Source organism: Dunckerocampus dactyliophorus, chromosome 3, assembly GCF_027744805.1.
Source record: "Dunckerocampus dactyliophorus isolate RoL2022-P2 chromosome 3, RoL_Ddac_1.1, whole genome shotgun sequence".
Taxonomy (NCBI): domain Eukaryota; kingdom Metazoa; phylum Chordata; class Actinopteri; order Syngnathiformes; family Syngnathidae; genus Dunckerocampus; species Dunckerocampus dactyliophorus.
In genome coordinates, this window is record NC_072821.1 from 6539279 (window position 1) to 6553775 (window position 14497).

The 14497-nt window shown below is 40.9% G+C and overlaps 2 protein-coding genes and 1 long non-coding RNA gene across 12 annotated transcripts in view; 1 reads left to right on the plus strand and 2 right to left on the minus strand.

Moving 5' to 3' along the window:
- Positions 1 to 138: 138 nt before the first annotated feature.
- Positions 139 to 8726, plus strand: bcl2l10 (BCL2 like 10). Of its 6 annotated transcripts, none has more exons than XM_054770647.1 (4): positions 270 to 313; positions 2327 to 2430; positions 2522 to 2989; positions 6677 to 8726. In XM_054770647.1, exons 3-4 carry the CDS (start codon positions 2525 to 2527, stop codon positions 6794 to 6796), a joined length of 585 nt encoding a protein of 194 aa, XP_054626622.1. In that variant the 5' UTR covers positions 270 to 313; positions 2327 to 2430; positions 2522 to 2524; the 3' UTR covers positions 6797 to 8726. The 6 variants fall into 6 exon arrangements, with proteins under 6 accessions (XP_054626621.1, XP_054626622.1, XP_054626625.1 ...); XM_054770650.1 differs by lacking the exon at positions 270 to 313 and adding an exon at positions 338 to 586; XM_054770648.1 differs by lacking the exon at positions 270 to 313 and adding an exon at positions 595 to 1307.
- On the minus strand, positions 8303 to 11396 carry LOC129178418 (uncharacterized). The gene is made up of 6 exons (XR_008569794.1): positions 11269 to 11396; positions 10064 to 10158; positions 9889 to 9983; positions 9035 to 9111; positions 8905 to 8957; positions 8303 to 8835 (listed from the first exon to the last, which is right to left on the minus strand). It is a non-coding gene; the product is annotated as an uncharacterized LOC129178418 (long non-coding RNA).
- A 1590-nt stretch (positions 11397 to 12986) lies between these two features.
- Positions 12987 to 14497, minus strand: part of trpm7 (transient receptor potential cation channel, subfamily M, member 7) — a 45157-nt gene continuing 43646 nt past the window's right edge. Inside the window, exons 38-39 of one of the 5 annotated variants that reach the window (XM_054770184.1) lie at positions 13898 to 14004; positions 12987 to 13824 (exon numbers count right to left, since the gene is read on the minus strand). In XM_054770184.1, coding sequence (XP_054626159.1) covers positions 13712 to 13824; positions 13898 to 14004 — 220 coding nt within the window. In that variant the 3' untranslated portion in view covers positions 12987 to 13711. The remainder of the gene's footprint in view (positions 13825 to 13897; positions 14005 to 14497) is intronic. The other 4 variants (XM_054770185.1, XM_054770189.1, XM_054770186.1 and 1 more) reach the window with 4 other exon arrangements.

Consider the following 14497-nt stretch of genomic DNA (forward strand, 5'->3'; position numbering starts at 1 on the left):
AATGGCTATAGAAAAAGAAGACTTTAAACTGTAAAACATGACATTTATCACAAAAAATGAGTCATTTTCACTGTCTAAACCTTTTTGTGGGGGGGATAAAATATGGTGTTTTTTTCTTTGTTCTTTGATGTCATCATGAAAGTTCGACACAAAGGGACTTTTGAGCTCTTTGATTTGCTTTTTTTAAACCATAGCAGGCGGAGTTAGACAGTCAAAAGGCGAGCCGGTTTGGACCCGAGAAATGCATTTAACGTCTCCTTCCGCCGTGCGTCGACGCTGCTGCACAGAGAGCCGTCTGATCATCGCTGGGAGGGTAAGCGCTTTTGTTTCACCTTAAGCGTGAAGGAATTAATTTTCTTTCACATGTCTCTACATTTATGTGGTTCTCTGTGTGCGTTTGGTAGTGCTAAGCGGCGCCAGTGTGCGGTGGCGCCGATTCGGCAGCCTTGAGTTTAAAGAGTCGGTGTTCCGGTGGAGTGAAGTAGGTCCTTTGTGTCCTATCAACGGCAAACTGGCTGCCTTAGAAGCCGGCGAGCTAAACTCAAGTTCACCGCCTCAGGCCTCCCAATAACCAGTTGAATTGACGGTGTGTAACTTACAAAATACATTTGGTATTTTTGTGGGAAAGTCGTGCTTGGAATTTAGTCGCAATACTGCCGCATTTGGCAGGTTTTCGTTAAGACGACCGTTACACTTGGCTTGCTAATGCTAACCTAGCCAGCTGCCGACTGGGCATCAACTGGGTACCCGCGGGCAAACGGCGGCCCGGGAATAAAATCATATTAGCACGTTAGCTCAATTCAAATCCTGGGCGTGACCATCGTTTTGTAGCATATTTCTAACCCTGTATTCATGGTCATGTATAGGATCTGTTATTACTGTTTTTTGCAGTAAGGTCTTAAACACAGCAGAGCACTCCTGTCACACAGGCTCTTTGACTAGCGTTTTTGCAGTAGGTGCATGACAAGAGCTGTGTTATAGAGCACTGATTCTCAACTGGTGAGTCGTGACCCACTTTTGGTCTGTTTTTGGTGGGTTACATGGTCTTGACCCAATGTCTGTGAATGCACCTCGCATCTGTGCTATTTGCTACCTTATGTTGCCACTAGGCGAATGCTATGGCGACCTGGTCAAGCTTCAGCATGAGAGGAAGGACATTGAGTGTGGACTTGACGTGCCGACTGGCCGACACATCTGCAAATATTTGCTATTCTGCTGTAGAAGAGCTGCCTAAAAGCGACAGCTCTCACTGCTGCAGCTCACGTTGCGTTGCATAGGGGAATTGTGCCTACAATGAGGACTACCAGGTACAGTACGATGGGATGGGGAGGAGCTTCATGCCCAATTCAATCTATTGACCCAGACAGAGGGGTGGTCTACAGAAGAAATGGTCCTATTATTAAACTTTGATGTCATCGTGACATCAAACTTGTATAATGAGTGTTGAATCAGAGCAACTAGACTTGCTTGATTCTCTCATCCAGGTCCATGTGCAAACGCTCTGATTCAACTCCTCGGATGCACCATGCACTGAAAACCTGTACACTTTTTGTTCAAATAATTTTTAAATTTTGTGTATAAAACCGTATTGTTGCTAAAATGATCGCTTATTATTTTGCAGTGTTTCAAATTCAAACTGAACTCAAGATTACACTGCCAGCGCTTGTTAAGGCTCCTGTGTGTGCACTCATGTGTGCTCCAATCATGTAAGCAGTAAGAGGGCGAGATATAATGCTTGCAAATTAGCACCGTGTAGGCAGCTTCGTAACTTGCTAACTTTTTAAATTTAAAACTTAAATAATTGGCTATGTTCAAACTGTGGGTCAATTCTGTTTTTTTTTTTTTTTGCTCATGTGACCTCGAATTTTTTTTTTTTTTTTTTTTTTTTACAATACAAGTAATTTAATACAAGTCAAATTTTTTGGGGTAATGGACTACATAAAGATTTAATTATAACAAAACAACCAAATTGGGCATCGTAAACCGCAGTGTGAACGTAGCCCCTAGAGTACTTCGGGGATGTAGGCTATAGAGGATCTTTGACGAGTACCTTTGCAGTAGGTCCCTAAAAACAGCAGAGCACTCCTTTTCTAATAGAGGATGTTTGCCGAGTGGTTTAGTTGGCTAGAACTACTGTAAATGTTGCCAAAAATAACTTTTGACACTGATAAAACTTAAAACACTGCTTGTTTCTTGTAAACTCCAAACTGAAAGTGACAGTGTAACACATTAAAGGGCCAGATGCCTCCTACTAAAGCACAGGAATGTTTTAAATGCCCCTTAATTGTAGCATACTGTCAATAGCGTGCCGTCTGTTTGTTTACAGCTGGTGGAAAAAACCCCAACAAATCAGGTGGGTGGGGGGGACCAACAACTTTGAGCAGGCATAAAACCCCTTTAATCACATAACGTGATGGAGCTTTGACCTTGGTGTGTATTTATTACTTCCTCTTTTGTTCCCGAGCGGTGTGTGTGCTGATCACTGGTTAAGCTAATAAATGCATTATGGTCTTGTTTGCAGAAAATGTCGTGCGGGCTGTGGAAAGAGACACTGGCCCTGGCCGAGGACTACCTGGCCCTGTGCTGCACAAGCGCCCGCTCGGCCCCTCCATCACCACCTCCCAGCGAGTCAGCCGCCGCTATGAGGCGCGTGGCCCAGGATATGGAGGCGCAGAACAAGGCTCGCTTCCAGACCCTGGCTCAGACCTTCCTCAGACAGTGCGGGCCGGATCCGTGCTCCAGCCTCAGGAAGGTGATGGAAGAGCTGGTGGGTGACGGACTCTTGAACTGGGGGAGGGTGGTGTCCCTCTTCGCCTTTACCGGGGTGCTGGCCAGGATGCTGCAGGAGCAGAAAGAGCAGAAGGAGACAGCTGCCAAGCCGGGGCTGGACCTCAGTCAGGGGCCCGAAACCTGCAGAAGGCTGGCAGAGACGATCGCTGATTTCCTGGGAGAGGAGAAGAAAGACTGGCTGCTGGAGAACAATGAATGGGTTAGTGCTGCTCCCATAGAACTTGACTAACTACTTCTACTACATGAGACCGACTCGGCCCACAGTGCCTCTACTCACTAATGACACTTTCATTGGCAAAGGCAGATAGCATTCATTAGTACCTTAGTCATGCACCGTTCATTAGTACCTTAGTCATGCATATTTGTCATTCACCACGTCATTGAAACATTTGAGTACAGGATCAAATGTATTTAAAGTAAACGCATGCTAACAGTTGATCCACTTCAGGGATAGTATATGGCTAAATTTTCTTTATCAACTGTGAGAAAAGGAACAATGAAACAATGAGTTATAATTAGAACATGTTTAAATGTAATGGATGAATATCTCTCAATGATCTGAACTGCTGTTTCAATGCTATAGCTAACATCACGTTCTTCTTTAGACCATTGGTTCTTTAGACCAGTGCTTCTCAACTGGTTTGGCCGTGGAACTCACCATCACCCTTGTAATGACAAGCACCGAACCAAATTGCAGAAATTTGTGAACGTAAACTTTTCAAATATATAATTTAATTGATTTTAAATGTAAAAAGACTGTTTGCAATGGTTATGGAGCTGCATTAGAGGGTAACTTTTGAACGTGTTGCAAGCGTTGCATCCCGCCCTTGAAAGACAAGTCATGTCATATTTGGTCACTAGGCGTCAGTAATAAATATTATATTGATGAGACATGCATTACATTACCGTCATACTGGATGAAGTCAGCCATGGCATGTCCGACATGATAGTGGAAAAAAGTCCTCCTCCCATTCCGTATTTTTGGCTTCTTACGTTGTCCTTCTTCCCCACTTTCTGAAGATCAGAAATTGTAGGCTAACTAGTTAGCTCATTGCAATGCTACGGTAGCGGTGGCAGTCTCTTGTGTCGCTGCAGTAATCCCATTGCCTGCGTATTAGTTGCGTAATATGACGTAAACAAAGAATAATAGGAGTGTAAAGGGGGGCCTATAGGGTTGTCATTTCATGTCTACAGGGCTCTAATAATGGTAAACATATTTAGAAAGTCATAAACAAGTTTTCTATGCTCTAACTAGGAAAATATTCCATTTATAAAGAAGGAATTGTACTTTGTGGAAATTGACTTACCGCAGTCGTGTCTGGAACCAGTTAGCCGTGATAAACGAGGGACAACTGTACACAAATTTTTTTGGCAAAGATCTCGTGACCCACCGAAAACGGCAAGTGGGTCGCGACCCTCCATATGAGAATCACTGCTTTAAAACAAACTAGTTGAAACTTAGTCAACAGCACCTCTGCTGGTGGTAGCCATTTAACGTCTGGCTTCACGACTCCATGAGGCAGCAGCATTTTTACACAGTCGATGGGATTCTTATGCAATATCTACTCCAGTCTCCACTTTGCTTAAGCTTTGCATTTTCCCGCTGCCCTCAGTCTAGAGAATGTTTGTTTGAAAATCGTTGCATCTTTACTAGAAATGCTTCCAAGTTTTACCACGTCAGTGTGTAAAAGTCACTCAGTCACTTCAAGGAAAAAGTGAGAGGCTTTCCTGATCGTATCTGCAGGTTTATGGTGGTGAAGTGTTTGAAAAGTCCCAGTGGGACTTACAAGTAGTCAATGAAGCGTCTGACATTGTAAAGCACCCGCTTTTATCGCATTTTCACTTCCTATTTAGATATGTGTAAGCAGATACATGCATATTAGATCAATACATCCAGTGTTATCGGATCCATACATCCTGTGTTATCGGATCCATACATCCAGTGTTATCGGATCAGCAAACCACTTCACTGTTTCCTCAAGTTTCAGCGCACTGCACTTTTTGTCACTCTGGTTTTATTTGACATTTTTTTTGGCTTCATGGTGAGACAGATTACCAGACATCTTGTTGAGCCGCAGCTTGTTTAGTGTTCTTACTTGGAGGGGGGTGGGGGGAGTCTATTTCTGAACAGAGACACCTCATAAATAGCCTTTTATAGGAACAGTTGACTGTCTGCTTTTATGAATGGACTCACACACACACAGTTGGCAGCTGCTTTCAACTGACACAAAAAGCTTAGCCAAATGGAGTTAGTGGTAACGGCCAAGTTGATGTTATCATGATAGAAAGTTGGAGTGAGACAAAGCAGCAGCTGTGTACAGAACACCTGCACATGACAACAGGTGTACTCCAATGTGAAGAAACAGCTGCTCGCTGTGACCTCGCTGAAGCCATGTCTGTCTTCATATTTGACCTGTGGTTTACGCAAAACACAAGTTTGTGGACATTTTTGCACAACTTGTTCAGACTTGTCGGGAGCCAACGTGCTGTTGAGGTTATTGTGACATTGCAGACGTCAGCACAGTGTGACCACTGGATGGGAAATACCCTTAATGGGCATCTTTGCTCATTTCCTCTTCCTCCTTCAAATATTTACACCAACCAATATTTCAAGATAAACTCTACCATTACCAGCAAAAAACAGCGTAACGAGAATAAAGTTGTAAATTTACTAGAATAAATAAAGTTGGAATATTGCCAGAATGAAGTCGCACTAATTCAAGAAAAGTCATCAAATTTGAAATGTGTAAAATTGTGGCAAAACAGGTTGTGGGGCAAAAGTCCTAACCTTTCAAGAAAAGAAGTCTCAATATTATGAAAATTTGTAAAAGTGTGACAATTATGTTTACGAAAATGAAGTCTTAATGGGGGGGGGCAAAATGTGTGTTTTTTTTTTTTTCATGGGACCCAGAATTCCTGGCTGCACACCATCTAGCTATGATATGAAAAAGGAAGCATAAAATCACCTTAATTTACACAAAAACATATTTGACTTAGTTTTTCAAGAGAACGTGCAGTACAGTATATCACTGGTGATACTTGCAGGAGACTTTGGATGTGAGGGTACATTGGTGGAGGAGTGCAGCACTTCCAGGTAAATGAGAGCACACGTGGAACCCTGTGTCTTCCATCGCTGAGAAAGGCTGGTCATCTCGGCCGAGGAATTGACTTATTTTTCAGGTTATTTGCTTCGCCTTCTGACTGTCACAAATGTACAATAACAAAAGTGACACTCAAAATCAGAACCAGTGTAGTGTCGTGTTACATGTTGATCTAGTTTTTCTAATCAATACTTGGAGAACTTTTTTTTTTTTTTTTACATCCAATTGTAATAAAGTACAAAATTGTGCACAATATAACTTGAGCTGCACATGTAAAAACATCATGTTTTTTTTTTCAAAACCTTTGACTTAAAACTAATTTACTCAAGGGGAAAATCAAGCATTTATCAGAAAAAGTAAACTGAGCATTTTTTAAATGTAAATTGTAATTATTTGACATTTGAGTCAACAGTGTCCAGCTGCCAGGAAGTACACCAAAATGTGAATTTTCTTTGCAAGTTTTTCTTCATAAACTGAAACAGAACAAGTGATACTACAGTTTTTTTAATTTTAATATGCTGATTTGTTAGAAATAACAAAAAATGTTGCTTGCCATGGCAGGCTTGCTGCAGCCCTTTCAGGAAAATGAGCACTCAACCTTTGCTCTATTGCGATTGGAAACTCACTTGCGCCCTCTGGTGGTAACTGGCAAATAGTGAAGTCATGACCTATCCTTTCGATGGGCTATAAGACCTCCTCGAAGCCATTATTGTTTGCTCAGCAATCAGGTTTATGTATGTAAATGTGCTTTCATGCTCACTAATTGGACTTGCTGTGTTTTGCAGGAGGGTTTCTGCAAGTTCTGCAGCAGCAGAGAGGCCAGTCAAGACTTGTCCATGAAGACGGCGTTGTTCGCTGCGGCTGGTGTTGGCCTCGCTGGCCTCACCTTTCTGCTAGTACGCTAGCTAGCTACACACTTCTTTTACTTTGTTTTTTTTTTCCTTGTTCTAACATCAACATGCTGCAGAATCAAGCTGCTCCTTGAAAGGGCCGAATGTTTCCAGGCACACACTCACTCACACGGTGGTCTCTTGCTCCATTCGATTGTACAACTGATCTCAATGCCTTCACACGTGTTGGAGTGCGTGATGCAGCGTGAAAACACTTTGATTAGTGAAGCCTCCCTCAGCGTTTTGTTTGCTTTTAAACTTGAGCTGCCTTTTTATTTTTAAATTTTTTTTTGTTAGTCATAGCTTCACGTCTTGATCCGAGTTGTGCTCTACAATGTACAAATTAATATATTATATTTATAAGAAAGGAAACTGTAAGCGCTGGCCCCCTTTTTTGTCTTTTCTAAACCAACCTGCGGTGAATTGACTTGATTCTTTTGTCTTGTGTGTTTGCGTGTGTGTCTCGCCCGGTCAGCAGAGCTGACGACCACACGACGGTGCTATTTGTTGTGAAATGTACCTTTTCTTTCTTTGTTTTTTCCATGACAACCAGGGACCAATCAGATATCATATTGTTGAACAAACGGTTGCTACGGCGACACCTCCCCAACACAGATCTCTTGTTATATTTTTACATGTTTTTTGTTCTATTTATTTGTCTGTTTTATAATAAAAAGGTGAAGATAAACGCAGCATTGTATTGCTTTGCCCAAACCACCTTTTTTATTGCCACTTCCCATCACAGTCACTGGTGTCTCAAACAATATTTCAGCACAGAACATTTGAATTGGAATTCAACTGCGACCGATCTTAATGGTTAATACATTTTGATTTGTGTGATCATGTAAGGGGCTAGCCACACATACGTTTTCACGTCAAAACGGCAAAGTACTATCGTTTCAGCCTCGCATCCACACTGGAATGGTGTTCTGGGTGACCTGCAACTGTATTTTTTTGAGAACAGCTTCCAGAGTGGGGAATATCTGAAAACGCCGGCTTGTCGTTGGTGACGGGCACGTGACCAGAACTGAGCTTTGACAATAAGACGACATATTTCGACCGACGTAACTCACGCTAGTCGACATTGTCATATTTTCTACTTCAAGATGCGCAGAAGTAATTCCACTTCTCTTAAATCGAAACGAGCCTTGAAAAGCGGAAGATGAGCGACTTGTCTTTGTTCTTCTGTGGTTTGGTGTGTCACGTGGTCACACGCGACACACGGAGGTGTGCCTTGTGTAGTTGCACCGTTTTCACTCAGTGATTTTGTTCCTGCCTATTTACCTATCCGGCAAAGTATGGGCGCCAAAAAAAACAATCTCAGGAATGTTCCTGTGTAGACAGGCCCTTAGACTTTCACATTTTTAGTATTTTTTTATAAGCTTTTTTTCCACCAGCGGTACCACAGTTTGTTCTTCTAATCAATGGCGTACACAACAGCTACACAAAGTGTCAATTTACAGCAGCAGATGCCAGATAGTACCATTGGAAAACTACAAAGAAAAACTGCGAAGAAGCAGCTTGTGTAGCAGAAAGATGGTTTATTTGCAGTTGGATAAAAACACTCATTCTTTTCAAGAAGCAAATGATTGTATATTGATTGTGCACACAGCAGGAGTGGGGAACCATTTTTAGTCTTATACCAAATGTATGAAAAAATACGATGCAAAGACTGAATGAATAAATGCTTGATGTGTGTGTTACATTATTGGGAGCTTTTTTTTTTTTTTAAACATCTTAACTCTTTTTTTTCTTTCTATGTTTTCAACATATGTTCTGAATTGTGTGTCGAATAAAACGGGGGGCTGCGTATGGCCCAAGCACCACAGGTTCCCACCATTACTTTAAAGCAGAAATGAGTGAAGCAGCTCCCGTCCCCTATTAAGCCAGACTGTCATGATGGGAACACTCCAACAGACTCCAGATCAGCTAAAACCCTTCTAAAGGTTTCCATCGTGTGCACACCCCTTTGTGTTTTGAGCATGCACAGTCATTCAAAGAAGGACGTCAGCGTCTGCCCTAGTGCAGTCACTCCCATCATGCTCTGGTTGGATCTTCAAAGGACAAATGTCATCAATAACGTTGCTGAACCTCTAACCTTTAACACCTTTCATGATGCTCACCCCGTCCGCGTCTACTTCCTGCCTTTGGACATCGCCTGCACCTTGGGCACAATCTAACAAACACAACAAAGGAGTTCAACTATGCATCATGTGGCTTAAATCAGTGTTGAATGGAGGCTGTGGCTGACACCTGGCTTTTAGTCGGGAAAGATCCAGTGCTCAGTTTGGAGTAGATCAACTCGCCATCCACAGTCACCTCAAAACTGTCTGTAGGCAGCAACATAGGATGAATCAGGACTTCAAAATAATAGTAAAATAAAATATAGCAAATGACAGTAAAAGTCACTGATATAATTTATTTTTTCAATACATGATACAAACATGAAAATAGTGCAGGTTAGATACGAAACCAACTGAAAAGTCTTGCAAGGTACTCGTGTCACAGGTCACAGGTGTGACGTCACAAAACTGCAGTAACCAATATTGGCCGGGAGATGGCAAAGTGCTACGTGCTTACACTGCGGCCACGCCCATCTCTCGCTCTCGCTTAAATGCAATTATATTTATATACTGTTTACTTTCATATCGCTTAAATTATGTTTAATCAGACTCACGCATTATTAGTAATTTTATGTATTTTTGTCAATATCAATTAGTGAAAACAATTGAATTGTTTAATCAGACTTTTTAGTTGTCTATATTAATTTTATGTTTTAACTTGCATTGATAATATGCCAGCATAACATATCATTTTGGTTGTATTTTACTATTTTTATTTGAATGAATTTTGTGTTTTAATGATTATAGTTACCTTTCGTTGCCGATTGACTGAGAGCCTCTTATGAGGCTCACCAACACGCACATGAAGGGCGCCAACGATGGCTGTTTTTCATTCCATTACAGAAATGCCAGAAGTTAATGCGAGACAGTACATGAGTTGTGCTGTATCTCAACACAAGTGATTGTGTGCAGCAAAAATGATGACATTATCATTGATCTACAGGGTAGGTTTGGAGAAGAAGGAAATTAAAAAAGTACAAGTACTTTTCCTTCCAACTTTGCCAGAAACCCTCACTCCAGGAATCTGCTCAAGGGTCTCAGCGAGGTCGTCAAACCTCCACTTGTACCCTCATCCGCCGCTGTAACACAACACACAGCCACACAATCACTACACAGCACACAACAGCACACTTGAACGTATCACGACTTCCCAACTTACCAGTACTCAATGCTGACGTTGGTCATGGTTGTTGTTGTTGTTGTTGTTGTTGTGTGAGGAAGGAAGGTCGGAGCTGAGTTGAGTACAGCTGAAAGCTGATTCAAAACACAAAGTCATCCTCATCGACACTCTGCTTATAAGCTGTAACACACCCAGCAGGAGGGGCCACGAGCTTCCAGTCTGGCCAGTATCTCACCCGCTCGCTGCAACATCCTCTTCCTACTTTCCTTTCAATGAATTGACTCAGCAGCACATTCTAACTAGAATGTCAACTGTACTTCAAAGATGAGTATTTTTTTTAAACATTGGTGATAACAACTAGAAATAGTTAAAAAAAAAAAAAAAAAATACGCCCCACAGTGACCTCATTTAACTTTGAGTCACTGCTGCTCATTCTGAAAGTGAAAGCAGTCTTCTTACGCCATCTCTGCATCACAGTCAAAACGATACTTAAACTGCTGGTTCCTTCTAATAGGTTAGGGTTTGAGTTTGGTGTTTAGGAATAGTGGTTGAATTCGGGTTAGGGCTGTAGGGTTTGTGTTAAGTATAAAGGCGTAATTGGTTGGATTTTTTAAATTATTATTTATGACTTCCTGCGTGTTTACGACTTTTTAAGATGGCCTACCGCCACCCTCATAAAATCTCTGATTTCAGCTCAACATTTGCAATAAAAGTGACTGATGTAACTTTGATTAGCTCCAGTTCCAAAGCCACTTCTCTCTTTAAATTGCCATTGAACGACGAAGGATGCTAACAAGTTAAATCAGGGATGCCCAAACTTTTTTACCGAGGTTCGCGTACTGGAAAAAATAAAATAAAATATATATATATGACGTCACAAATGTCGTTTGGACACCGTTGACCCTCGTTTATCAAAGTTAATTGGTTCCAGACCCGACCTTGGAAAGTGAATTTCTGCCTAGTAGGATTCAACATTAATAAATTGACTATTTCCATAGAGCATAGGAAACATGTTTGATTTTCTAAACATTCTTTTTACCATTACGTAGACATGAAATAACACCCCTATAGTCACATTTACGCTCCTATAATTCTCTGTTTACACCACATTGCTAATGTGCAGGCTGAGGGAACACTGCGGGTACACAAGAGATGGCCACGACTGGATAGTATTCTAGCGAGCTAAGTAGTTAGCCTCCAATTTATGTATTGTAAACGAAGTGGGGAAGAAGCCAAAAACCTACCACTTTCACTTGGAATAGGAGAACTTCTTTTCATTCTATCATATCACTCTATCATGTCGGACATGTCATGGCTGACTACATCCATGCAGGGCGACGGTAATATGATGTAATGTTACGTTATGTTTTGTGTCGTTACTGACGCATAGTATGCAGAATACTACATATAACTTTTATTTATTTATTTATTTGTTTATTTTTACTAATTATAGGCCACAGTCAACCACAAAACAGCCCTAATTTAAGATTTTTAAAAAAAAAATGCGATACGTGTGAGAGCGATGGGACGACGAGGGACGACTGTGATGTGTCGGTCGTGAACGAATCGGCTCTTTGAAATGAACGTGAGTTTTTGGGAGCCGATTCGTTTTTTTCCTCTGTCTTCGTCCACACTGAGCAGGGGGTGGGGCGGGGTTAAACACACGCTGTGGCGCTCTTAGAGCCGTTCCTGAGAAATCTGCATGAAGAGATTTGACCTATTTTGACTACTGCGATGGGTTCTTTTTGTTTTTTTATTTTGAACATTATATTTTTGTAGCTGCTCATTGAAGCTTTAATAAATCAATTTAAATAAATAAATAAATAAATTGATATGTATTTTTTTTACATTAGTTATTCATTTTACACAATACACATAATTCGGTAATAAAATTAAGAACAAAACAAAAATCTGAGTAGCCATTTGGGAGCCGAAAGAGCCGTCTCTTTTTAGTGAGCCGGGTCAAAGGAACCAGCTCTCTAAAAAGGGCCCAAATTTCCATTACGAGACTGTGGTTCAGAAGAGGTGTGGTTCCCCACTGAGCTGACTCACTGGAAAAACACTGCCTAATGTTTTGGCAGAGAGTTGCACGTGGCGTGCCTCCACGGAAAGCGACAGAAGGATCAAGATGGTTGCACAGAAGCATAGACCAGGTTTAAGAGTTTGGGATTAGGGGTTGGGTTTAGGGCTGGGATTCACTTCTTTTCACACAGTGATGTCAAGTCCCATGTTACAGATGAGATATGGATGTGTAAGGACAGTGTTAGACCGGTACCACTTAAAAGGATTCAAATGCTTCAGTTGCTAAGGATGGAACCACCAAAAATCCAAAAACTTGACACCGTTTCTCATATTACGACTTTTAAAAAATACCTTAATTTTTCTTTCATATTTCGACTGTGATACTAAAATTACATAATTTTTTGTATTATAAATGTATTCTCATAAAATTAAGACTGCCCCCCCCTTAATAGTTTGACTTTATTCTCCTAAAAATACAGCTATTTTTCCCCATTTCTGATGTTTTTTTTTTTTTTTTCCATTTTCCAACTATTTCAACTTTTTTTCTTGTCATGACTTCATTCACGTAACATTTTGACTTCATTATCCTAACATTCAAACTTTTTTCTTCAACTTAATTTTCCAAACATGATAGCTTTATTTGTTGCTTAGTTTCTCCACAATATTACGACAAAAAAAAAAATGCATCTTTCTTTCATATTTCAACTTTATAATGTTCTTTTTCCTCATATTACGATGTTATTCGGGCAGTAAATGTCCCCCGGGCTGCACTTTGGACATCCCTGGTATATAGTATACTACAAATACTATTATATTGTGTATGAATCATATAAAATGTGAAATAAGCTACGTCCTATGCCTTTAAAATAAACATTTGTTGCTTCTGTTAAATACACGTTTGTGTCTATCCTTCCAAAAAAACATTAAAATGTTTCAGTTGCTAAGGATGGAACAGATGATTTGTATTATTGCCTTTGGGAAAACAGTTTAGAAACGTCCATAAAAATGCATGACAAACAAAGCTCCTTTAAAGATTTTATTAGTTTAAAATGCAGTTCAGTACAAAATGTATACAGTAATACCCTTTTAGTGTGCCCTGAATAAAATATTGGTATGAGTACATGCAGACAGCAGTATCTATAAGATACAGTGGCTTGCCATCTGCTCACAGGACAGGCCAAGACAAAGATATTGCAATAGTACCTTTGTAACCATAAAACTCTTTTGAGTGGACACACTTTCCAACACAATAAAAATGACACACGATGTCCTGTAAAAGTTGCATTGCAATCTGCCCATTGTTCTTTCTTACATGATTTCATCAAGGTGATAAAAAGCAGGGATACACGCGTTGCACATAATTAGAGGAATAAAAAATGACGACTGCGGCGATGCTGTAACAGATATACAATGCACTTTGATTTCATTTTATAGATATGTGTGGTAAAACAAGGCAACATCAACAAACGGCAATAAATAATAACTTGTAGAATAATTCGTGTACCTTCTCGTGTCATCATACTTTATAACATGAGCGATGACGCCCTGGGCTGGTTTTCATGGAAACGCCTCAGGCGGGGGGGTTCTTCCAGTTGATTGGCTCCTTGGCTATGATTGGAGGATTGGAGGAGAGCAGCGAAAAGACTCGACGGCCGCGAAAAGCCGTCACAGCATCAGCTTCATTGATTGGTGGGACTCCTTGGCTGCGCCGCCAGGGTTGGGCGGGTCTTCTTGGGGGAACGTCACCTTATCAGGTGTGTATTCGTTTCTCTTTAAATCTAAACGGCAAAAAATCAGTAAATGGAAGGACTGTATTGTGCTCAATTGGGACATCAAGAAAGAATCTCTCACCGGGAAGTTTGAGTTTCCGACAGCAGGAATTGCAGTGGTGTTTAGCCCGGAAGTTACGAATGGCGTCGTCGCCCAGGTTGGCGGGGCCAAAGATCATGTCGTATGACCTGTGGGGGGCAGACACACGCATAAAGAAAGTGAAATCTTGACCATGTATCTGTGATATAGCGTGGCACCATGGCAACATCAAGTGGCAGGACGCTACTACTTACTCCTCACACCACGAGAGGGCTGCATGGTACCCTGGAAACTCCAAAGTTGATCATTTTTAGTTCAACCAATATTTTCAGGTAAAATGTGCCTAAAGTCGAAAACGCAATCACTCTTCACGCAACACATCAGCAAATCTTGAGACTTTGGCTTTTTCTTTAGCTTTCTTGTTTTCCTGCCACCATCCAGAGAGAGGAAATGTGTGAAGGCAACTGTAGAACCAGGAAATTGAACTGAAATATTGGAAAGGAGCACGGCTGCTGAGTACAATATGAGCAGTATCATTCATTTCAATACTTGAATTTTTATTACATATCTTTTTCTTTTTTTTTTTGTTTTTACATTTTAAATGGCAGTTTAGGACCTTAAAATGTGACTTCAAATATCGCT

Excerpts from the sequence above, each read along its gene's own strand:
- bcl2l10 (XM_054770646.1), top strand. The coding sequence starts at position 242 with ATGCATTTAACGTCTCCTTCCGCCGTGCGTCGACGCTGCTGCACAGAG. Across the intron at positions 314-2,521 it reads GTCTGATCATCGCTGGGAGG|AAAATGTCGTGCGGGCTGTG; the intron begins GTAAGCGCTTTT and ends TCTTGTTTGCAG. Across the intron at positions 2,990-6,676 it reads TGCTGGAGAACAATGAATGG|GAGGGTTTCTGCAAGTTCTG; the intron begins GTTAGTGCTGCT and ends TGTGTTTTGCAG.